Raw genomic sequence first — 25,553 nt, 5'->3', positions numbered from 1 at the left:
AGGTATTGAGTGCTCACTGGCCAGAAACAAGCCAGTATTTTATTTGTATATTACTTATGTTCTTGCTTTATGCAAGAAATATGACTAGGCTCAGGCCTTTGTGCAGGCAGCTCAGGGAATGAGCAGCACAGGTAACGGCCCTGCTTTCAGGGAACTCGGTTTTTAGGAGATTTTTGCATGTTTGGTGCACCCTCACCTCACCTTAGACTTCTCTGGGTGGAGATACACACAGACACACACATACATACACATACACGCACATGCACACGCACACACACACTCAGCAAGAAGGAAACACAATGACTAAACATAAGCCCCAAAAGAGGAAACTCCAGAGGGGGTGAAGCTGTGGGCTTTGACCTCAGAGATCAGTTGTGCTCTGAATGTGTGTGGCCTGAGAACCTTTGGCAATATGTCCCCAAAGGCACCTGTGCATTCTCGAAGGCCCCCAACAGAAATCCCTGCAGACTGCCAAAAACCCTGGATTCTAGCCCGTTTTGCCAGTTGATTCACAGGGTCACATGGGGCAATCTTCATCCCTCTTGGGGTCTCAGTTTACCCATCTATAAAGTGTTGGACTGGATGAGAAATTACTAATTATGATTTAGCTCAAGATCCTGTTCTTCAAATGAAATCCCTTGCAGAACCCCAGTATAAATGGAGGGCATCTATGACTGCAAATAGGGTTCAGGGGCCCATGCTTCTTGTGTCCTCCTTGTCTGCTTTGAGGACCCTTAATGCTCTTGATAATTGTTTTAAGACTAGTCCTACTGAAACTGACTTCATAGGAACTCTCCATGACTCCAAATGACCCCACCCCAGTCACCATGACCTGAGAGTGACTCCATCAACCTGAGACTGCACATAACCTCACTCAGGGAACCCCAGTGAGAAATAATTCTGTTAGATGCCCTCAAAAGAGCCCAAATTTCCTCTGAGAACTGCCTGCCTGACCGACCACTCAACTGCCTGACCACGCCACGGCCCTGTCTACCTAGGGAAGCTCTTACCTCCAATCCTGCCTTCCCTGTGAATTTGGAAACACCTAGAAGTCAATTCCAAATGGAACTGGCTTATCCTAGGAAGTCCACTCCTAACCTCAAGATGATGGAGGCTCCTTTGCTCTGGCATCCTTCCTCTTTCCTAAGACCCTGACAAGGGAAAGGTCATCATCCTTGTCACTCCAGAGTGCTTAGGAAGATGTGCCAGACACGGCGTTATGCACTTCATGTGGATCACCACCCTACGAGGTGGGCCTTATTGTTACCCCGTGTTAGGATTCTTGTATTGCTATAAAAAAATACTTGAGACTGAGTAATTTATTATTAAAGAGGTTTAATTGGCTTATGGTTCTGCAGGATGTGCAGGAAGCATGGTGCTGGCATCTGCTCAGCTTCCAGGGAGGCCTCAGGAAGCTTATGACCATGGCAAAAGGTGAAAGGGGATCAGGCATGTCACATGGTGAAAGCAAGAGCAAGAGGGCAGGGGGAGGTGCCACACACTTTTAAACTACCATATCTTGCAATAGTTCACTATCAAGAAAACAGTACCAAGCCATGAGATACCTGTCCCCATGATCCAAACACCTCATACCAGGCCCCACCTCCAGCACTGGGGATTACAATTCAACATGAGATTTGGCTGGGGACAAATATTCAAACTATATGGCCTCCTTATGCAGCTGAGGGAAACAGACTTGGGGTCACTTAAGGGGAGGAGCTGGGATTCAGGGTGGAGCCAGTGCTCATGGCATAGGCTGTGGGTGCTAAGGTCGCTTGTCTGAGCCTCATCTCTAAGGCAGGGAGGACAAGTTGCCAGCACGATGACATGAAACCATCCACATGAACATCCTGAGCATGGCACCTGCCACGGCGAGCTCAGTAAAGATCAGCTCCAAGTTACAGATCCCTCTTCCAGAAACCAGGTACCAGTCTTCCATAGAAAATAGGATTTATTTTCACATTTAAGGTGAACACAAATACATGTTCCAGAAATGTTTTATGTATAATACATCATCAGTAGATTGAATTTCTTTAACACACAGAAAAATCAAAGCCTACCAGGAAATGCTTCCCTCCAGAGCACAGGAGCTTACAGGCCACTTCTGTTAGCAACACAGGAATTCACATTGTCTAGGCACAGCTCAAGTGAGGTTTGTTCCCAGGCTCAACTGCTCCTACCTCCATGGGCCCTCCTCAAAAATGACGGCAGCAAACCAACGGGCTTCACAGTAACCAGGAGGAAAGATCTCAGCGGGGGAAACCTTCACAAAAGCCCTGAGTTGTGTTTCAAAAGCCAAGCTCTGGGGTCTGTGGCCTGTGTCACCAACTCAGGTCACACCACAGCATGGGGAAACTAGTGTTGCAGTTTCACTTCTAGTCAATCTTGTTAATTAAATTATCCCAATCAGGAAGACAACATTAAACAGGTATTAGAGTCCTTTTGCAAAACTGACTGTCCCCCTTGGTCAAGGAAAAGACCTTCACTTGGATGCTAACCCATCACCACCACCATGTCCAAGGCACAGATGAATCTGGGCTGGGCAATCACAGGCAATGCTTGACGAGGGGTGGGTGACATCGCATCCAAAAAGATGCCCAGAAATGAGGTCGTGAGGAAGGGTGGGTATTAGGAAGCAATGTGGTGGGTCCTGGCCGAGGTCTGACATCCCTAGCAGCCTTCCTCAGGCACACCGTGACGGTGGAGTGGGCACAGGTATCGTTTCGGGCACCTTGGCTGACAGCCCAAGGCGGCCACCTGGGTGCATGGACATTTGCAGCTGCCACCGTGCCAGCACCCTGGCCACAGATTAGCTCAACTGGCCACAGTCTGTGATGACAATCTTCTTGGATGTCTTCCCACTCTTAGAGCCGAAAGATTCTATTTTCTTCACGACGTCCATGCCCTCTTTGACGTGACCGAACACAACATGCTTGCCATCCAACCTGTGAGGATGGGTGACCCAGGTGAGCAACAGTGTAGTGCAATGTCATCCAATGCCATGGCCCTGGTCATGGAATTAGTTACCGAAAACAGCAATTCTGAAAAGAATCCCCATGGAACAGCTAGATCTACCCCCAAAGCTCGATCAAGACTTGTTGAGCGCCCCAAATACACCCCAGAGGATGCCTGGCTTCCAGGACACATTCTGTCACTCATGTTGTGACCTTGCCTTAGGCCACATAGCCTGAATCCTGGTAACCCTATCTATCAAAAGTGGAGTATTCTTTGTTCCGCACGGGGAGGTAACAGGATACTGAAATGCTCTGAAGAAAGAAGAAGTCCATACAAATGGGACCACATTAACGGTCATGATGAGTCAAGAGCCAAAGGAACAAGGGTGGTGAAACTGAGGAGTCCTGGGCAGCTCTCAAGCCGAGAGAGTCCAATAATGTAAAAGGCGGCTCAGTCCAGCTCCAGCGAAGCTGGCGTGGTTCCAGTCAAGAGCAGAACTGCAGGATCCACTGGGGTCCCATTAAGGAGCAAAGAGCAGGCTGAACCAGCAAGGACCTGCCCAGCCCTGCCGGCCACATTTCTTGGGCTTGGAGGCTGGACACTTCTAGTGTCCGCCCCACCTAGGTCTCCCTAAAATCCTCGGAAATGGGCTTTACCAAGTCATCTCCCAGCCAGTTCATCCCCAGGTGCCCCAGGGCTAGGACATTTGGGACTCTGGCCAGAGAAATTTATCCCTTAGAGGAAAATGTAGGAAAGAGACATCCCTAAAATCCATGGGCATTGAAAACAGGGCCCTTACAGGCCTGTAGCTATCTGCAGGCTTATGATAATACAGGGGCTTCATGTGGAAATTTGCTGATATCCAAATGTCTGCTGCAGCATTGCCAAGGCTCAGCCCACGGTCAAGACAAGCCTGGGAAACTCCATGTTAAAACCACACAAGTGGGCTTCTACTCAGTCCCTCCTGAGGCCTCATAATATGTTTTGCAACATTTCCCAAATGTATCTGGTAGAGAAACCCTTTCGTGTGTGCGTATGAGCAGAACACACTGAGAAAATTCCAGGTGACAGCAACAATGGGAACCCGAACCATGACAGAGGTGCAGGAACAATCCCAATTCTCCCTTGATCCTTCCACTAACTTTCTCTTTCTCATACAAACACACAGCCTGGGAGAGGGCCACTGTCCCAGAGCAGATGGCCTGGCTGTAAACTGCCTGCCCCTAAAAGTGCATGAATCCTCCTCCAGCTGCAAGGCTGCCTGCATTCCCAGAGGGCCTGGGGCAGGGAACTCACCAGTCTGTCTTTATAGTGCAGATGAAGAACTGGGAACCGTTGGTGTTAGGACCAGCATTAGCCATGGACAGGACACCTGCAAAAACCAGCAGGGCTGAGCCACGCTGCCCATGCAGGCACCTGCCTGGGAGGGCATTTGAAAGGGCAGACGGTGCAAACCACACCAGGGACATTTGAGTCTGCAGATCCTGGGACCCAGAAGAGGAGAACCAGGGCCCGATACCAGCCCCCAGGGTGTGCCTGCCTTTGCTGCCTGCTAGTTCTCAGTGGGGTGGCCTGAGAGGACAGGGCCTTGTGGAAGCTCTCAGTGGTAGGGCTGGGGCGGGACCCGGGGCAGGACCCCAGGCCCTGACCTCCAGACTTCTCCACATTCTACCTTGGGTCTTATAGGTGACACGATGCTGCCACAATAACCACTCTGGCTTCCAAACCATTTGCTTTTTGTCTAAGCAAGATTTTAAATAATCCTCAAAGGACCTAAGGACCATTCTGCAACAATTCTAAGTGTCCTAGAATTTCCAACCCGAAACTCAGAGGACAAACAGGGAGGTGGCCAGGGCCTCCATTCTGCTTAAAGGTTCTTCCACAAAGTTCCCAAAGGAAACCCTGCTTTTTAAACTGAGAGATGAGAAAACTCTAGGGAAACTCAACAAGCCAGAAATGCTGAGACAGCCTACAGTGCCGCAGGGAGGAAGGAGCCTAATCAGATACTGGGCGGTGACTGCATGTGGCCTCTCGGGGCCTGCTGGGGCTTCCAGGCCAGGTCAGAGCTGTGGGGACACTCACCCTAGAGGAGGCCCCCACTCACCTGGCCCCACGTGCTTCAGTGTAAAGTTCTCGTCAGGAAAGCGGCTTCCGTAGATGGACTTCCCGCCTGTGCCGTTGTGGTTGGTGAAGTCGCCCGCCTGTGAGCACACAGCACCTTCTGAGTGGCTGCCATGGAGCAGGCGGGGGCCCCGGCCCTGGCGCTGGCAGCAGCCTCAGCCCACCCAAGCCCACCCAGTTGGCACCCCTCAGGTAAAGGGGTCAATAAACATCCAATAAAATAAGAGCTAATAATAAGAATAATAAGCAAAAAAAAAAAAAAAAGACAAAACTTAAATATCTTTTGTCACAGTAACTACCTTTGTTTCCAAATGACTTACTTTTTGTCTGAGCAAATTCTTAAGTAATCTTCAAAAGACCTAATGGCCATTCTGAGATGATACTTAGTGACCCAGAATTTAACCCACTCCTCCTGGAGGACAACAAGGAAGAGGCCAGAAGCCCCCCAGTTCCTGAGTCTAGTCTGTGGGAGTACCAGCAGCTGGTCCAGACCAGCTCCCCATGCCGAGTCCCCTCACTGTCCGCGCACTGCCCCTTACCCAGCCCATCAGCTTTCCCAACCCTTGCAGACCCAGGACAGAGTCTGCCCAGGGCTGGCATCTTTCCTCAGGCCTCAGCTAAGGCCCAGGCAGCCGTGGCCAAACCTGCATGGGGCACCCATGGCCAGAAGAGCCTGGTAGCAGCCCCTATGCCTAGTGCTGCCCAGCCCAGGCCATGGCTGGCTGCTGTTTTCCTGAGATGGGATCCATGGGTAAGAGAGGGGAACTGACCAGCCCAGCTGAAGCATCCACAGGTGTCAATTAGGTGCTCCCTAATTGATATCCCTCCCAACGGATGACTCAGGACTCTGGTCTGGACTCCCAGTGCCACCGCCTTGTGCCAGGGAACCCTCCCACGCTGGAGTCCCCAGCCTGGCTCAGGACTTCCACGTCAGCTCCTGCTTTACCATCAGCCTCAGGGCTGGGCCAGGCCTGCCGTCCCTGTGTTCACCCCATATCCAAGCTTCGCTGCACACAGACATCCAGCCCCAACCCGCTGCCACTTACCATGGTTCCATGACGGCCACCAGGTCAGGGTGGAGGGAATGGGGACAGAATTCCAGGCAGAAAGGTCTTCAAAGAGGTCATGACAGCCATGCCCCTGCCTCCAGGCTCTGCCTGCCCAGGACACCCAATCCCTGATCTTGAAGGTCTGTGCTAATAGAGGACCAGCCCCAACACCACCTGGGTCCTGACCCACGGGCAGCTCCTGCTGCAACACCTACCCCCAAACCTCTGACACAGCAATACCAATGCTTGTGAAAACTGAGCGTGACACATGACCGAAAAACATTCATTTCACCGAGAATAATGCCTTTCTCTGGGAAGGGAAGCCCCAAGTCCTGGCGTGTGTGTCCTGCCCTGGAACTGTCTTCCTCCTCCGCCTCCTCCACTTCTCTCTCTCCCTCTCTTATCTCCCAGGCCAGTGCTCAGGGGCACACAGGGAACAAGGTCAGAGACCACTGGAATATGCTGGCTCTTCAAAGTCTTCAAGGCCACCCCCAGCACATCCATCTCCCAAAACAACTCTCTCGATAGACTCCACCTCCCAGTCCCCTGGGCAGGGCCTGCCACTGGCCTGGAATGGCAGCGGGTTGGGGCTGGGCTTCCATGTGCAGCGAAGCCTGGATACAGGGCTAATGCAGGGAGGGCAGCCTGGCCGACAGAGCAACTGCAGCTGCCCTGCTCAGCACCTTCCTCATACCAGGCATCTTCACACACTCACAGGGCAGCTCCTGCTCTCATCCCCCCTTACAGGAGAGGAAACTACATTACCTGGCACATGAAGGAAGGGATCACCCTGTGGAAGGTGGAGCCTTTGTAGCCGAAGCCCTTCTCACCAGTGCACAGGGCTCTGAAGTTCTCTGAGGGTCGAAGGGAAACACAGGTCAACAGGGCCAGGCCCCAATTCCAGGGTCATACCCGTTCCAGCCAAAATCCCTGCTACATCCCCAGCAGTGAACAGGGGGATAAAGACCCTGGCCCACCTCTTGGGTCTGCTCTGCCCAACTCGCTATGTAAGTGGACAAGTCACTCCCCTTCCCTGTCCTCAGTACCTGAGCACTGTGACAAGAGTACAGGCTCATGGCTGTGCTGGCACCAGCAGGGCACGGACTCAAGGGCTGTGTGCCCATCACCCTGCCTCATTGGGCACCAGGAGTGGGGAAGTGTCTGGGAAATTTACATGTAACTTCCACTGGCTCTGAGGCTCCCAGCTACTATGAGAGAGGAGGGCAGAGCCAACGTTGAGGCCCAGAGAGGGACGGAAGGGCTGCCCCAGGGCACCCAGTGGCTGAGCCACACATGGAGCTCCCATCTGTCAGGGGTCTCTGAGCCCCGACTCTTCTCACCACACCACCCACCTTGCCCTGCCTGGCCCCCTTCCCTCTAGCCCCATCTCAGAAGGCCCCAGGCCCTGTCTTACCAGCTGTCTTTGGGACAACATCCGCCTTCAGCTGTTGGGGGAGAAGAGGGACAAAAGAGGATGGTCATTGGAGAGGCAGGTGAAGGTGGGTGTCTCTCAGCACCCACCCACCCCCACAGCGGCCAAGGAGGCTGAGGAAGAAGCACGTGGACATTCCATTCCCATTATTGCCAACCCCCATGGGAGGCAGCTCTATCATTTCTGGGAGCCATTTCCTGAACCCAAGGCTGGAGGAGGTAGCCTTGGTTTCCTAATCTGTCAGAAGAGATGACAATGCTATCTTGGCCTACTTCTGTGGACACAGCTGGCAGTGCTCCCACAGCTGGGCCCAAAGCATCAGAAATTCAGGGACAAGAGAGTGGGTCTAAGGTAGAAGCCAGTCCAGCTCCTCGATTCCGGGTTGGGAAACTGAGACCCAGGGAGAGGCATGAGGGTGTGGGGAGGGAAGGCTGAAGCCCCATCCCAGCCAGTTTCTACCCTCCAAGCTGCAAGACCCACCCTTGAACCAAATGGAAGCAGGAAGGGTGTCCCTATTTTCCAAAAGAAACTGAGACTGAAGAAGAAATACCAAGGGCTCCCTGGGAAACGGGCCAGTCAACACAAACTGACCCCTGCTGTCAACGTGGGGCCGATCTGAAGGCTCCACTAGGGCTTTCCCTCTGAAGTTACCCTGGTGACTGTTTCTTACTTTGCTTTAGAAAAGACCCAAAGAAAGAGTTAGGGGAGGTGCTGAGTGTGGCCCCCAAGGACGGTGGCAGGGGTTGAGGCGCCGGGCACACTGCCTCTGAGTGTGTCCCGACTCGCAGGAGGGGCATTCTGGGGTCCACCAGGTGGCCGGGGCCTCAGGCCTACTGGGCCCGCACTACTGCTGGAAACCACCTCTGGCTCCATTTCCCAGCACCCCCAGTGAGTGTGAGCCCGACCGCGGGGGCGGGGCCGGAGCCAGGGAGCGCTCCGTGTTGTGCAAGGGCCGCCACGTGAGCACCCGCTGGGCCACAACGCTCACCCCAAGACCCCCGACACCCACCTCGGAGCTCCGCTCCGGATCTAGGCTCAGCCCCAGAAGCCTCCTGGAGCCCCTCCCTCGTGTCCGGGCCGGCCCAGAGGTGCAGGGCCCTCCCTCTCTGCGATCTGACCTTGAGCTTTCTCCTCCACACGTGCCCTCCCTCCCGTCTCCCCCGCTCCAGTGCTCCGAGGGAGGCCGGAAGAAATCATTCTGACGCCCATTCTCAGAAATGGGGAAACTGAGGCCCAGAACCCGGCATGGGGAGGCCCAAGGTCACCCAGCGCGCCCGGCACCGCGCCGCCCGGGGCCCAGGGCTTTCCCCGGGCCCGTGTCCCGCGCCCAGGCCGGCCCTGCGAGCGGTCTCACCTCCAGCACCACGCGGCCGAGCGGCTTCCCGTCGGCGCCCACGTCCAGGTACACGAGCGGGTTCCCGGAGGAGGAGGAAGAGGACGGGTCGCCGGCGCCCTTGCTGCAGGCGCGGGCCGCGGGGAGGCGCAGCGGCACGGAGCGCGGGACGGAGAGCAGGCCGAGCCAGCGGGAGCCGCAGCGCAACGCCAGCATCGCGGGCGCGGGTCGGGCGGGGAGAACACAGAAATCAGAAACGGAGGTCGCGCGCGCCCAGAAGGCCGAGTTCCCGGCAGCAGCGCGCCGCAGCCTTTATTGGCCTGCCCAGGTTCGCGGCCCCGCCCCCGTCCCGCCTCCTCCAGGCTTGTCCGTGGACGACCCCTGCCGGCCGCCGCGGGCAGCGCAGCCAGCCGGTGGGGCCGCGGAGCGTGAAGTGCTTTGAAACACTCCTGCCTCCAGGCCCAGAGACCCGGAGGACAGACACCACCCGGCAAAAGGCTGCTGGTTCCATGTTTATTAAGGTACCAGCAGATTTTTTTAAAAAGAGAAAAACTGCTAAAACGTAATTGACTCCAAAATATGAGCATCTACACGTTGCAATTTGAATATAATAGCAAAAGTCTACCTTTGAGCCCTTTACAGGTAAAGGCTCAGGCCAAATAAGCTTCCCTGCTGCCCTAGGTCCTGCAGTCCCAGAGGGTTAGAGAAAGGTGAGATGAGAGGCGGGATTAGTGAGCTAGAGGCGCAAGAGGGAGGAGATAAGCTGAAACACCTCCCATGATGCCCCCAGCCTGCTTGTCCCGGCCTGGGCCTGTCTCTAGTTGTTTCTAGGGACCAGATCTGCTTCCAGCAAGACTGAAAACGCAGCCTGGGCTCATCATGCTCCTTCCAGGCCCCCAGCCCTCCCTAGGACTGGGTCTGATCCCTCCTCCTAGGACCCACACTGACAGCCCCGGTCCCCGGCCAGCCGGGGCAGACGGCCACCTGCCCCCTCCCATCAGCATGCACCCCGGGAGGGGACTCAGTGGGGAGACCCACAGCAGGAGCATTTAAACCCCACGTGCTGAGAGTGGGTTTCCCAGCAGCCAGAGCCACCCTCACTGCCAGGTGGTGGGAGGCCTGCAATAAATGGACGCCAGGCAGGGACCTGAGAGAGCATGTGGCCCGACACTTGTACTGTCCCCAGGGGAAGCTGAGGCCTGGACACAGGAAGGCACTGGCTAGGGCTAGCGAGCCCTGGAGTCCTGCTGCCAGCTTGCACCAGTGCTCCAGGCCTCTCTGGGCCTCAGTTTCCCATCTGGAGGGTAAGGGTGTGATCATGCTCTTCATCCTGCTTTTTTCTCAGGTCTGTTCTTACGATAAAATGAACTAGAGAGAGATGGATTTGTCAACTAAGTACTGTGCCTGTGAGCTTCTGTGATGGACAGAGTCTGGACTGTCTTTCTCACGGTTTGGGATTCAGAGAGCTGTGGTCTCAGTTAGAGGCCTGAGGGGCCAGAGAAAGGGGTGGGGCTGAGCCTTGGAGGCAGGTGGGCTTGAGCAGGGACCAGCTCTGGACTGACCTGCCCCAGATCCTGAATGGGCTCATGGGAACAGGTCAGGCAGCAAAATGCCAGCCAAGCAAATTCATGAGGTCAGAGCAGCGCCCTAGCTTCATGAGAATGCTAGCTTGGCCTCTGGAAGTTTGGCTAGCTTGGCTTCTGGAAGTTCATAGCCCCCTTCTCTGATTCCTGGCCTAGGAGGGGCCTAAGCACCCAGTGAAGCCCAGGTGGGATGCATTCCAGGTCCCAGCCCAGAATGGGGCCTCACTCTGCCCTGGGGAGCAGCCCCTCCTTTCTCATGGCTGTGCCCTGAGGCGAGCAGGCCTGAGCCCTCAGCACATGTCCCAGACCTTCCTCTACCAGTGCATCCTGTGGGTTTGAGAGTGGAGGAATCACGCCATGTGCCTTGTCATGAAGCTTCCTTAAGGCCCCAGGCTTCCCTGCGGCCAGTTCCAGGCCCTGAGCTCACAGGACCTTCAGCCACAGCAGGTGGCTCAGCGTACCCTGTTGTTTCTCAAGCCTGCTCCTGGGGGGGACTCAGTTTATGCCCCATCCTGATGACGCATGAGCATCCCCACCCCAGGGGAGTGCTGCCTTCATTCACTTGACCACTTCAGTTCTCAGAACCCTTTCCCAGCTGTGAACTCTGCCTGAGAGACAGCTCTGTTTTGCAGATGGGGAAGCCAGGCCCCAGGGGCTGGGGAGTGAATTGCCCAAGGACAGGCTGTTGGAGCCGGGACCAGTCTGTCTGACTTCACAATCAGGGTTGTTGCATGTCAAACGCTTTTCACTCTCACCACGAAGCTGGTCCTTGGGACAGGGTGGGGAGGCAAGAGAGATAAGCCTGGGCAGACAACACAGTAAGATAGAAACGGTGGGGTTGGCCAGAGGGCTATGGAGCTCAGGGACTAGGGAGATGGTTTTAATAGTGAGCATGAGCTGAAAGGCCTGTGGGGACCCAATCACAGACCCTGGCTGAGGTCTGACATTGTTGGATAGCACTGGGGAGCCATCAATAGTGCAAAGACTCCATGCTGAGGACTCTGGACTGGGAACCAGCTTCTTTCATTCATGTTACTCCTTCCACTCTCTTTGGAAAATCAAATGTCATCACTACCTCCTGAGCCAGAGAAAAGCGTACCTTCCCCAAAGGCTTAGCTATGATATCATCCCTTCCTGTGCTGTTCTCAGTGGTATCAGGAAGAAGGATAGTCCATAGGCTAAGCCATGAGCTGAACACATGCCCAGCCCTTGAGGGTTCTGGGCCCAGGTGACATCAGGCAGGTGTTAGCACTCACCTGGCTCTGAGGCTATTTATAAACTGTGTTATCCTCAGAAACAGCAGTGTTTCTCTCCACTCAGCTCACATGGTTTTTTATCCAGGGTGCTGATGGGTTTTGTCACCTAGGGATCCTGTAACACCACCTCTAGGCCTCACAAAGCCAAAGAACAATCAGTTTGTGCTAAGCTCAGAATCTCATTCAGGGGTTGCAAACTCAGATGCCTGCAGGGGCCAGGCAGGTGATACACATGAGTGGTGCAAGCTGGTAAGTATGTAGGGAGTGAGGGGAGGTGGCACTGTATCCAAATAGCTAACGAATGTCCCAGGTAAAGAGGTAGCTGCTGCCGAGGCCAGCCAATTATTGTATATGGGACTATGGGTCCACACAGGCCACTCAGGTTTTCTCATCTTTCAATAAAAGCTGAAGACTTTAAGTTTTATAGAAATCTAGTTTTCACATTTTTGAAATGAATTTCAAAATAAAATTAAACACTGAATGAACTGTAAACACCATATCCAAACTAGATGAGGACTCTGGGCTGATAGTTTGTAAGCTTTGATTTCCACTGTACAGGTGAGAGGACTGAAGCTCAGAGACGGATGGGGAGTGGCCCGAGGCCATACAGCTGGGCAGTACCAGGACTGTGGTCAGACCCTCTCTTCACTCTCCCCAGGGCCCTTTCTGCAAAGTTCACTCAGCAGACATGTTTTCAGAGCACCTACTGTGTTCTGAGCCCTGAGCTTCACCCTGAGGATTCAGAAGGACAAAGACAGGGACAGGAGGTTACGGTGCCCTGAGATGGTGGAACTGCTGAACGAACCTCTCCCAGGTGGCTCTGTGCGTGGCAGGAGTGAACGCTGTGGTTGTCGTGGGGTACAAAGTTACAGTTGTTCTGGAGAGACCCTCCAGGAGGGGCTAGGGGTGAAGGTAGCCCCACTGGGGGCATGAGGTGGGGTTTCTATAACATCATGAAGGCTGAGATCATTACCAGTGCCAGTCACTGGGTCATACAACCTGTGCTGCCAGCCTAGACAATGGTCCTTAGGTAGGATGAGGCCATGGACTTCATCTGTCTGGTTATGCTTGAGGGGTTTGGGGTCCAGGATAGCATCTGTCATGGGAAGGGAAACTGAGAGAGAGGTTCCCTGTGACTCAGAAAGCCACCAGACCCTGCTACTGGGCTGCTGTGGGACTCTCTGGAGATGGAGTGTCCCCCGTGGCCTTTGTAAAGTCAGTACGTTCATCATCCTCTCTCTGCTGGCTTCTAAGAACCAGACCATGAAGGGGAGGCAGAGGCAGAGAAGGGAGGTTCCACTAAGGCCCAAGGAGGTGGTGGGCACAGTGATCAGAGAGAGACCCACAAGGGGAAGATGGGGCGAAGCTCTCCTCTGGAGTCCAGCTGGGCTTTTACTCGTGTGATCTGGGTCACTGCGGGCCACTGAGAGCGGAGCCAGTGTGGCAGGGTGGAGCTCAGCAGGGTGTGGCTCACCCTCAGCTGCTGGGCTCTCACACAACCTGCCTGGCCACAGCCCCCCCGCCAACTCACAACTCAGCAGAGCTCGCCTTCTGGGAGTATCTGCAAGATAATCCATGTTTGTTGTTTGAAGCCACTAAGTGTTGGGTCATTTGCCATGTGCAGTACATAACTCATACCCATAGTACCCCGCCCCGGCCAGGGCAGCTGGAAGATCCCATTGCTCCATGCACAGCCAGTCCTGGATCTGCTGTCTCAGCAAGCTTGGTCACCAGCTCTTGGCAAGGACCTCACAGGCATGGTCAGGGAGAACTGGGCCAAGAGACAGGACTTCCTTGTCTTTGTAAAGACGTGGAATGGGCTGGCTATTTCTGTCTCATGCCTCTGAGGGAGAATGAATGAAGCTTGGGAGAGTGGAGGGGCTGGGAGAAAGTCCTCCGCGGGAGGGCCTGAGGGTCTGGCCATGGCATCCTATTGGCCTCTGGGAAGGGGACGGGGCCTCGATTAATACCTCCATGCTGGGCTCTGCACTTTGTAGATGTCATTCTGAGCCTCAGGGTGACCCTGCAAAGTGGAGCTTGTTGTCCCTGCCTTACAAATAAAGGAATGGAGGCCATGAGAGATTAACGATGTGCCCAAGGTCACACTAGGGCCAAGTGGAGAGTGGAATTCTTCCTGACTCACCTGGCTCTGTATCTCCAGGGGCAGGTGGGCTCTGAGTGGTGCCTCTGAGCTGGCTTGTGCCAGACATCATCCCCTCCACGCAGCCTTTTCTTCCAGCTAGCCTGACACTGTGCTTAGTGATTGAGATCCATGAGCCTATGTAGTCCTCATGATAACTCTGCAAGGGAGGGTCTGTTGTCCCCACCTGATGGACACCAGGTGGCTGAGCTGGATTTCAACCCAGGCCTGGCTGACTCCATATCTTCACTCCCTCCCACTGACTGGGTCTTCTCACCCTAGAGAATCTACCATTGGCTCAGCCCTGCAGGACGACACCCAACAGTACAGCTGAGTAACATAGAAACACACACTGACTTCATTTACACAGTCCCTGCCCAGAGTCAATAGAAAAGTACCTCGTCAGCAGGACCTGCAAGGTTGCCAAGTCCAGTCCAGATTTGTCCTTGCTGCATGCCCCATTGCCACTTTTACTTACTGTTTACTGATTTGCAGTGGCTTTTCTCAATGCATCATTATCCTCAGGAGAGGATCCTACTGCCAGTTGTCTAGGAGTGGGGCCCGAGACTTTGCCGAACCTAAAATGCTGCTCAGTCAGACTTCGCCTGAGCTCTGGGCTCTCTGCCTTGTGGGTGCAAGGAAGCAAGCAGCCTCCAATTCTGCAGTTTCCCTTTTTTAGTCTGTTATTTTGGCCTGTGCAATTTTCATGAATCTACTGACTTGACCCTCTTAACCTCCACTGACTAACTCACATTGATACCTTTCCTTGCTCCATTAGAATAAATCTCCTTCTGGTCAACAATGCTTACCTCGTGATCCATCTTCCGATCAATATGGTCCACCCTTGATGAAAGTGTTTGTCTTTTCTTCAAATTAAGATAAGCACCATGGTGAAACCCCTTCTCTACTAAAAAATACAAAAATTAGGCCTGGCGCAGTGGCTCATGCTTGTAATCCCAGCACTTTGGGAGGCTGAGGGGGGCAGATCACCTGAGGTCAGGAGTTCAAGATCAGCCTGACCAACATGAAGAAACCCCATCTCTACTAAAAATACAAAATTAGCCAGGCATGGTGGTGCATGCCTGTAATCCCAACTACTCGGGAGGCTGAGGCAAGAGAATTGCTTGAACCTGGGAGGTGGAGGTTGCAGTGAGCCAAGATCGCGCCACTGCGCTCCAGCCTGGGTGACAAAGCAAGACTCTGTCTCAAAAAAAAAAAAAAATTAACTGGGTGTGGTGGTGGGTGCCTGTAATCCCAGCTACTCAGGAGGCTGAGGCAGGAAGAATTGCTTGAACCCAGGAGGCAGAGGTTGCAGTGAGCCGAGATCGAGCTACTGCACTCCAGCCTGGGTGACAGAGCGAGACTCTGTCTCAAAAAAAAGAAGAAGAAGATAAGCACTATGATAATAAGAATAGCTACCCTTTGCTGCACTTAATACACTGCACATGGTAAGGATTTATAACATTATTTATTAATCCCCACATGGCCCTTGAGAACAAGTACTAGTATTAACTACTTTTTATAAATAGGGCTTCCAAAGTGGGCAGAAGTCATAAGCCATCCAAGGTTACCTGGGTCTTCCCTTATGTTAAGTGAGTAGTGGAACAGCCTGTATTTGACCTTGCTCTGCTTAATCCCAGAACTTGGCTCCTGCCTCTAATGCTATCTTTGCTACTGTTGAATTTTAGTACAAAAGATCAGCAGGTCAGGCTGAGAGAGGCCTCAATTTATGTGGCAAAGATCTCAGATTGTAGATGAGCAGAGAGGCTCAAACAGTTGACCAACTAGCAGCCTATGTTCCTAGGACAGAGGGTCCATATCACAGGCCCTGGGGCTGGGTGAGTCCAGGCAAATCTGGGGATCACAGCGGAAGCTTCAGCTCCATGGAGACAGGCCCAGCCAATTCAGCAGAGAATCAAGGAGCAGGGGACCCTGCGAATCAAGGGTGTTCGGAGAAGATCTAACTAAGGCTGGTCACAATAGAAGTGTGGTGGGATGGACACGATGCCATCTCTAGGGAGATGAGGGCTGCACTGGGGCAGAGGCCACAGTGGGGCTTCATAGGCCTGACCAGGATGAGCAGGAGCCAGGTTTGGGTTCATTTAGACAGAAAGCTTCCTACCAGTCAGCGATATTGCAGAATGATACTCTGAAGTAAGAAGCTCCTCATGGCTGAAGCTGTGCGAGAGATACCAAGCAGGGATGCCACAGAAGATGGCTGCTTGGGCTAAGTGGTGGGGCCAGGTGACCTGTCTGGCTCCTTCTGGTTCGGAGACTCTGCGATTTAGACCCCCTAAGTTGAGGCTGCTTGAGGGAACAGAAAGTGCAGGGTGCAACCTCAGAGTTTTGTTTTTTGGGGGTTTTTTGTTGGGTTTATTTTTTATTTTTTTTTATTTTTTGGAGACAGGGCCTCGCTCTGTCACCCAGACTGGAGTGCAGTGGCGCTATCTTGGCTCACTGCAACCTCCACCTCCCGGGTTCAAGTGATTCTCAGACCTCAGCCTCCCGAGTAGCTGGGATTACAGGTGCGTGCCACCACACCTGGCTAATTTTTGTATTTTTAATAGAGATGGGGTTTCGCCATGTTGGCCAGGCTGGTCTTAAACTCCTGAACTCAGGTAATCCAACTGCCTCAGCCTCCAGAGTTATTTATTGGCATATTGGTGAGTAAAATGTAGCATGAAACCATAAAAGCCAGAAGAGAATACTGACATATGGTTACTGGTTTCAAAGTGGTCAAAGTTTTCTAAGCATAGAAGCAAATGCAAGGAAGTGTAAGGAAAAATAGGGAATGATCTGATGGCATACCTGGCTTAAATCTCTGCACTTCAAAGGCGCCACTGGCACAGTTGGGAAGAGTAACTTGTGTTTCTTTATTTCTTCCAGCCCTTTCTCTCCATGCTTCGGGGCAAACAGGCTTCAGAAATAAGGACAAAGATGTCAATACTTGGCTTTAAGTTTCAAAAAAAAAAAAAAGTTAGGATACTTGCCAGTTGATTTAGAAAATATGCACGATCACTCAGCCAGCCTTCCCTCTCAGATGCGACCTTCATTCACCCCCAACCTGCAAGAGACCCTCATGGTTGGAGGAAGAAGGGAGTGGAGGGGAAGGAAGGGAGTAAGACCTATCAGGGGATGTGAGAAACCCCAGATGAACTCCAGGAATCCAAAAGCAGAGGCATCCTGAGCCGTGTTTCTGAGTAGAGTCAAGGAAAGAAGCAAGAACCCAGAGCCAGGCCCTTCCCTGGTGGGGAATGCAACCTGGTTGCCTGGTGTGTCCAGACAGGTAGGGCTCCCAGCAGCCATGAACAGATTTCCTGGGGGCCCAAGAAGGCACAGGGTGACCCAGGAGCCTGAAGACCTGGAGGCCATGTGGTTGGACAAGGAAATGACAATAGGGACTGTGTCAGTGGACCAGAGCCGGATGAAAATAAGGATCTTAGTAGACACTAGAGGAATCAACAAGTAACCAGATGGATCCCAAAGTAATCTCAGCACTTTGCGAGGCTGGGGCAGGAGGATCACTTGAGCCCAGAGGTTTGAGACCAGCCTGGGCAACATAGTGAGACCCTATCTCTACACAAATTAAAAATTTTTAAAAATTAGGCAGGCATGGTGGTACAGACTTGTCACTCTCCCTTACTCATGAAGGCTTTACTGGTGGCCCGTAGGCAGGCAGTGGTTGTCCATATAGGGTTTCCAACAGTAGGACCCCAAGCCTGGGACAGAGGACAGGGTCAGATTCTGGCAAAAGCAAGACAGGTCTCCATCTCAGACCCTGAATGGGCAGAGTCCGGACACAGAAGGCTGAGGGGACCAGGCAAAGTCCAAGTTTGAGAGCTGGACTCCGTCCAGGCCCTGGTCACTCTCCCTTACTCATGAATTCACTCACACTTCTTCATGGAGCAGCTACTATTAAGACTCAACTATGGCCAGACATGGTGGTTCACACCTGTAATCCCAGCACTGTGGGATGCTGAGGCGGGAGGATTGCTTGAGACCAGGAATTCAAGACCAGCCTGGGCAACACAGCAAGACCTCACCTCTACAAAAAAAATTAAAAAACTTAGTTGGGGGTGGTGCACACCTCTAGTCCCAGCTACTTGGGAGGCTGAGGTGGGAGGATCGCTTGAGCCCAGGAGATGGAGGCTGCAGTGAGCTGTGTTTACACCACTGTACTCCAGCCTGGATGACAGAATGAGACCTTGTCTCAAGGGAACAAAAAAGGACTCAACTGTGTGCCACAGATGCCGAGGTCTTTGGCCATGCCAATTGTCACTTGAGCTTCTAAACTGTCCCCATTAAGAGTCAGGGCTCATCCTACAGTCTGAAAGGGCCGTGCTTCCAGTCTTCCCTGGTGCAGTGATTTTAAAACATGCAATTTCTTTTCCACCCCTGGCATTAAGAGGCGGAGTCTTATTCCTCTTCCCTTGAATATGGGCTGGCCTCTGTGACTCACTTCTACCCAGCAGCATGTAGCAGAAGTAAGGCCATGTGTCTCCCAGCAGTAGGTCATGAAAGCAACACAGCTTCTGCCCAGCTGTTGCTCTTGGGCTCTAGTTCCTGATACCCAGCTCCCACACCATGAAAAAGCCCAGGCCACATGGAGAGGACACAGCCTGCATTCCAGCCGACTGCTCGGCCGAGTTCTCAGCTGCCAGACACATGAGTGAGAAGGCCTTGAGAGGACTCCAGACCCAGCTACCATCAGACTGCGGCCACCTGAGAGCCCTGAGTGAGAACCGCCCAGCTGAGCCCAGTCAGTGCTAAGAACCACGAGAAAGGATGATAAATGAGTGAGGTTGTTTCACACCACTAGGTTGGGGTGATTTGTTACACAACTAGAGATAACCAGAACTCCTGCTGAGGGCATGCTTTGGATTCCTGATGGCATTTAACAGGAGCCCTGGTCAGGCACCTCCTTCAGCCTGGGCTCTGTTCATGTGGTGGGTCTACAGAACCCCTCAAACACCATAGCCCTGTGGGAAGTCATTATCCATCCCCACCCCACCTCACCTCTCCTTCTAGACACCTATGTCAGATAACGGCATGACCACCCACCCAGGCATTCCAGTACAAACTGGGTGTCATCTTGTCATATTTGGCTGGTGCATCCCCATGTAATTTTTTTTTTTTTTTTTTGAGATGAGGTCTCCTTATGTTGCTCAGGTTGGTCTTGGACTCCTGGCCTTAAGCAGTCTTCCTGCCTCAGTCTTCCAAAATGCTGGGATTACAGGCATAAGCCACCGTGCACAACCCCCCATCTGATTTACTCCTATCCATTCATTCCTTTAGCAAACCTTTATGGAGCACCCACTGGTGTCAAGCTTTGTGCTAAATGGACCTGACTGGTCCCTGTCCTCAAGGAGCTTACAGTAAAGCAAAGAGAAACCTGTCAAGCTGTTCATTACAAGTGCAGCCAAAAGTCTCAATAACTGTGTACATTAATTAACCTAAGTACTGTGCTGAGCTCTTCACATTCATTCAATCATTGAGTCCCCATAGTAATCCCATAAGGAGGAGATTATTATCCAGAGATCATTAGCTTTATTTTACAAGGAAACTGAGGCACCCAGAGGTTGAGTGAGGTTATGCCATTAGTGGGCGGTAGCACAGAGGTGAAGTTTCCTTCCCATCCCTCCCTTCTGCCGCTGCAGTAGCTGAAGCTCTGTCTTGGGTCCTGCAGGAAGCACGGGCTGAGACATAGCTGAGAGCCCACGTGATTTTACAGGGGAGTCTTGCCTGTGGAAGACCACTGGGGAGGCAGGACTGGGCAGGAACAGCCTCAGACAGCGACACAGATCTTCCCAGTCCTGGGCCAACCCAGCAGGAGTTCCTGAGCACAGGTGGCCATAAAAGGCATCCCCACTGAGCTTGAATGGCCAGGCCTGCTGCGCTCAGTATTTGCTGGGGCTGCCCAGAAGAGCATGGTCTCTTCTTGATGGCTGAGGCCACTCCTGCAGGGTCTGCACTCTTTGCAGCTGAGCAGCAAATTCTTTCTTAAAGGGAGACCCCTGGGCTGCCCCCACGGCTGCTACCCAGACTGTCACACAGCCTTCTCATCTCTTCACCTCTGGGCACAGCCCTCTGCCCAAATTCTGTGTCTGGAGTCATGGCTGTAAAATGCACACCCCCCTGTGAGATCCACCAGCCATTCCGCATCTCCGTCAGGAGGAGGAACAGGTTCCCTCTTCCCCCCACACCTCCCCATGCTGTGCGGACTATCCAGGGATCAGACAGCCTGGGCTCACACCTGGGATCCCCACTGATTTATGCTGCTAATATCGGTACCTCCTCCAGAGATTGCTGTGCGGTCCAGTGAGATGCCACAGGGAAAACACTCAGTGTTAGGCTGCCACAGAGCAAGGCCAGAAATGACCTCCTTTAGGCCCAAACCTGCCTCTGGTCAGCTCGGGCACTGAGCCCAGGAAGGGGTGACTTCCAGCCAGGGTGTCTTTGTTACCCCTAAGTTCAGAGGAAAGAGGTAGCAGAGGGGCCACTCTGAGGCTCTCTGTCTGGTGGAGGGACAAGAAAGGTGGTCCAGTCACCCCTGGCAGGTGTGGGTGTGGTTCCCCTGGGCTGGAGCTTGCAGGGTCACCGTAGGGAGAGGGGCTAAGCTCAGGGAGAGAGGTGGGAGAGAGAGAGGAAGGACTCTGCATGTCCAGTGTAGAGGCCCTGCTCACCCTCCCTGGTCCTGACCCCGGCTCCAGCCCCATCAGACTCTGCGGTTGGACTGTTGCTCAGGGCCTGGTGTTGCCCCCGCTAGGCCACTGTATAGGAGGCCTTGTGTGCTGAGGCTCCTGGTCTCGCCTGGCGCCAGCCTGACCCGCTCAGCTCAGCCCCTCCTCAAGGCTGTCCCCACAAGCCATCTCCTCCAACAAAGGGTCAGTGTCCTCGAGAGGGCAGGTGCTGCCAGGCGGGACCACAGCCAGGCCTGCTGGGGAGTTCTGGGCAGTCAAATCTCAGAGGAGTGACCAGGGCCTGGCTATGTTGAGGACAGGGCTGGCAGGATCTTTGTTGTTTTTGTTGGTTTTGAGCCACTGCCCCTAGGAAGAGGTCAAGGTGAGAGAGGCAGGCAGAGGCTGGGGCTGGGGAGCTGGGGTACATTTGCCCAGTTCATGGCTAGAGTCCAGATGGGGGCCTCTCAGGAGGAGCAGAGGCCTACTGACCTCCCTGACACTATCCCCAGGCCCCACCTCAAGACCCTAGGCCCCAGCTTGACCTGAGACCCAGCAAAAAAGAGCCAGAATCCACCCTATTTTCAAGCCAGGAAGGAGACCACCCTTTAGTGTGACTGCTTATACCCACCCCCATTTCCTTCTCTGCCCACTCCGTCAGCCTGTTGAAACTCCTGCTGAGGCCCACTGCCCGCCTCTCTGCTGCCAGACTGGGCCACCTGCCAGTCCCACAGAGCCAGCCTTCAAACCCCCACAGCTGGTCAGTCAGCCCTGGGAGAAGTGGTCCCCCCAGTGGGGCACACTTCTCTGAATACAGGCTGCTCACAAGCAGAATTTAAGCAATTGATGGGTCAGGGCTGGCAACCATCTCAGGCCACATCAATAAAGGCCAAGTCTCTATAACAAGGGAGGTCAGGTATTCTATTTGCACCTCAGGCCTATGGAAATCAGACAATCTCCAAGTATTGGAAGGAGTGTCACAGAACAAGGACAAATGAATGGAGATTCCAGAGAGTAATGAATGAAAGCTACAGACTTCGGAACAATGTGAGGGTAGATAAAAATCTGTCGAGGATTTGCGTATACTGTGCTTTTCTCATCAGATTATAAGCTCCTTGCAGGTCTTGTTCATCTCAGTAGCTCCTCCACCATCTCAGTCTCTTAATACCTGTCATCACTCAGCTCACAGTGATGGCAATAAATATCGGTAGATCAGTGGGTGGATGGATGGGTAAATGTATGAATGGTGATAGAGTATGGATGGGGAGATGAGTGGGTGGGTGGATGCATAGCTGGGCAGGTGAATTGATGGACAGATGGCTGGAAAGTAAATAACGGACTGACTCCTACACTGGAGCGAGGACAGAATGGAAGCTGGCATAACCCTGGCCAGCACAAAACAGGCTTCTCAAAGATTTCTTACAAAAATCTGCAAAAGGCATAAAACATAAGAGAAAAGGCAGCTAACCTAGACTTCCTTAGCATTAGCAACCTGTGTTCATCAAAAGACACCATTAACGAAATAGAATTAAGAAATGAAGCTACAGGCCAGGTGCAGTGGCTCATGCTTGTACACCTAGTGTTTTGGGAGGCCAAGACAGGAGGATCCATTGAAACCAGGAGTTCAAGACCAGCCTGGGAAACATAGCACAGCTCTGTCTCTACAAAACAAATTTTTTTTAATTGAACTGGACATGGTGGCATGTGCCTGTATACAGTCCTAGCTACTTAGGAGGCGGAGGCTGAGGCTGGAGGATTGCTTGTGTCCAGGAGTTCCAGGTTGCAGTGAGCTAGGATCATACCACTGCATTCCAGCCTGAGCAACAGAGTATCAAAAGAAAGAAAAGGAAGGAGGGAAGGAAGGAAGGGAGGAAGGAAGGAAGGAAGGAAGGAAGGAAGGAAGGAAGGAAGGAAAAAAGCTACAAAGTAGGATAAGATAGTCACAATACATACATCTGACAAAAGTTCATGTTCACTACATATAGAGAACTTATATCAATCAATAAGAAAAGGTAAACAGCCCAATAGACAGTAGTCAAAAAACTTGAGCAAGCATTTCACACACAAAAAGATATCCAAATGACCAATAATCATGTGAGAAGGTAGACAGACAGCGTCTTTAGGGTCATCAGGAGAAAGCGAATTAAAGCCCCAAAGAGATACTATTATATACCCGCTAAAATGGCTAAAATTAAAAAGAGTTGCTGAGGATTTGGCATAGCTGGAACTTTCATACTTTGTTAGTGGGAATGTCAGTTGGTACAATAACTTTAGAAAACTGTTTGGCAGTTATCTACTAAAGCTAAAAATATGCTTACCTATGACTCAGAAATTCCACTCCTAGGCATATATTTAAAAGAAATGAGGGCCAGTCATGGTGGCTCATCCCTGTAATCCTAGCACTTTGGGAGGCCGAGAATGGAGGATCACTTGAGCTCAGGAGTGTGAGACCAGCCTGGGCAACATAGTGAGACCTCATCTCTATTTTTTTAAAAATTAAAATTAAAGGCCAGGTGCAGTGGCTCACCCCTGCAATCCCAGAACTTTGGGAGGCTGAGGCAGGCAGATCACGAGGTCAGGAGATCAAGATGATCCTGGCTAACACGGTGAAACTCTGTCTCTACTAAAAATACAAAAAATTAGCCGGGGGTGCTGGCAGGCACCTGTAGTCCCAGCTACTCAGGAGGCTGAGGCAGGAGAATGGCATGAACCCGGGAGGCGGAGCTTGCAGTGAGCCGAGATTGCGCCACTGCACTCCAGCCTGGGCAACAAAGCAAGACTCCATCTCAAAAAAAAAAAAATTTTAAATTTAAAAAAGAGAAATGAGTATGTATGTCCACACAAATACTTCCAATGAATGTTCATAGGCGCCTGAAACTGGAAACAACCCAAGTGCCCATGAACAGTAGGGTGAATATATGCATTGTGGTACATCCATACAGTGGAATACTACTCAGCAATAAAAAGGAACAGCTACTGATGCAGACAGCAACACGGATGAATCTCACAGACATTATATTGAGAAGAAACAAAAATCTTGAGGATATGCTATATGATTATGGAAAGTACAAGAGTAGCTAAAACTAATCTATGGTGAGATAAGTCAGAATAGGGGCTACTTTGGGGGAGGGGGTCGCTGGAAGTGGGTACAAGTGAGCCAGTCTTCTGGAATCCTGGAAATGTTCTAAATCTTGATCTGCATGGTGTACATATGTGTATATTTACCAAACTCTACATTGATGATCTGTGTACTCATTATATTTTTGTTATACTTCAATAAAGCATTTTTAAAACACAAACACAAGTCCTTTATTCTAGAAGAGTTCAGTGTGCTGGTGTGGAAGCAGAGCCCAGAAGGTGCATTATCTCCTTCCCTTCCAAGAGGCTTGGTTCTCAGAACACAGCATAATACATCTCAGGGGAATTGAGAAGTCCTTATCTGAGGCAAGGGGGCTGGGCTAGATGACGAGGAGAAGATGCTCATATGGGGAAGTCCCTGGGGCGGGGTAGATGACAACAGGATAACACAAGCCTGGGACTTTCTCACCAGCTCTTCCCAAGGCCACCACACACTTGAGCTGCTGAGGCATTCAGAAAGCGCTGGCCAAGGGTGTCTGTGCCTTCTCACCCTAGTGTGCTGTACTCAGAGGGGTCATGACTCCTGGGGACTTCCCACCAGTGCCCCTCCTCTGTCTCCAGTGTAGGCCACTGTACCAGGTGCAGAGCTGAAATCAGAGGGGAATAGGGAGGAGATGGGAAGAGGGGGGCCTGGAGCTACCTCCTGCCCTCCTGGGCCTCAGTGTTCTCCTCTGTAATACAGAGAGATTGCGCTACACTTCCAAGGCCGTTCTCAATGCAGGTTCTGAAGGTTCCCTGGGCACCCCAAGCCACCCATGAGCCAAGGTGGCTTGCCACGTACATCTGGAGAGCCAGAGGGCTCTGTCTACTGACTGCACAAAGCCCAACTCATCTGGGCTTCTCCTCCCATGAGTCAAGGAGCATCACAGGAGGCTGACACAGGTGAGCCTGTGAGGCCGGCCGACCAGGGCAGGGCACACCTCATGGTCAGAAGTGAGTCAGCTGGGACCTGGCTTCACTCAGCCAGGAAGCCCACGGGATGGAGCTGGACTGGGCTGAGGACTAACCCATCACAGGTGCCAAGAGAGGAACCTGAGTCACCCTTGCCCCCTCTCTCTCCCACTGACCCCACTCCTGCCAATCAGGCACCCACCCTTTCCTCTAACTCTTTAGCATCCCTCTGGTCCATCCTTCCTCCCCATTCTGCATCACCCTACCTTAGAGATTGCAGTAGGCCCCTCCCTGCCCTCCAGTCCTAGCCCCGAAGTCCAGTCTCCTTCATTCTTCCAAGTGGATCATTTTCCCCCTCCTTTATTCAGGCATCATTGACATTCAATACAATGCATGGATGTTAAGAATGAAGTTTAAAGAGTTTTGACAAATGCATACCCCTGTGCGACCAATACCCAGTCATGTCAAGGCATAGAATACTTCAATCACCTTGGAGAGTTTTCTCTACCCCTGCCTCCAGTCACCCAGCCTACACCCAAAAAACCCTCTGTGCTGACTTCTACTCCCCAGAAATGAGCTTTGTGGGTTCTTAAGCTTTACATAAAATAGAATTTTTTAGTAATTATACATTGATACTCCTTTATGTCTGGATTCTTTCACCCACTGTGCTTTTCATCTTCATCCATCTTTTGTGACTTTTATTGTTGGATAAGTTTCCATTTTATAAACATAACTCAATTTGTTTATTCATTCTCATATTGATGGACAACTAGACTGTTTCCAGATTTTTACTGTTATGGATAATGCTGCCCTGACCACTTGTGTACATGTTTTTGTGTGGATATGTCTTCATTTCTCTTGGGTAAATTCCTATAAGTTAAATTGTTGGGATATACAGTAAATATATGTTTATCTTTATAAGAAATTGCCAAACTTTTCCAAAGTGGTCATACCATTATAGACGCCCAGCACTAATAT

The 25,553-nt window shown here is 52.1% G+C and overlaps 1 protein-coding gene across 1 annotated transcript; it reads right to left on the bottom strand.

The window, feature by feature from the left end:
• Positions 1–1,318: 1,318 nt before the first annotated feature.
• PPIF (peptidylprolyl isomerase F) lies at positions 1,319–9,215 on the bottom strand. Its single transcript, XM_030799148.1, has 6 exons — positions 8,912–9,215; positions 7,540–7,570; positions 6,891–6,979; positions 5,060–5,156; positions 4,252–4,327; positions 1,319–2,945 (listed from the first exon to the last, which is right to left on the bottom strand). The coding sequence occupies exons 1-6, from the start codon at positions 9,104–9,106 to the stop codon at positions 2,810–2,812; spliced, it is 624 nt and encodes a 207-aa protein (XP_030655008.1). The 5' UTR covers positions 9,107–9,215; the 3' UTR covers positions 1,319–2,809.
• Positions 9,216–25,553: the final 16,338 nt, after the last annotated feature.

Source organism: Nomascus leucogenys, chromosome 18 (genome assembly GCF_006542625.1).
Source record: "Nomascus leucogenys isolate Asia chromosome 18, Asia_NLE_v1, whole genome shotgun sequence".
Lineage (NCBI taxonomy): Eukaryota > Metazoa > Chordata > Mammalia > Primates > Hylobatidae > Nomascus > Nomascus leucogenys.
This window is presented reverse-complemented; position numbering and strand designations above follow the sequence as displayed.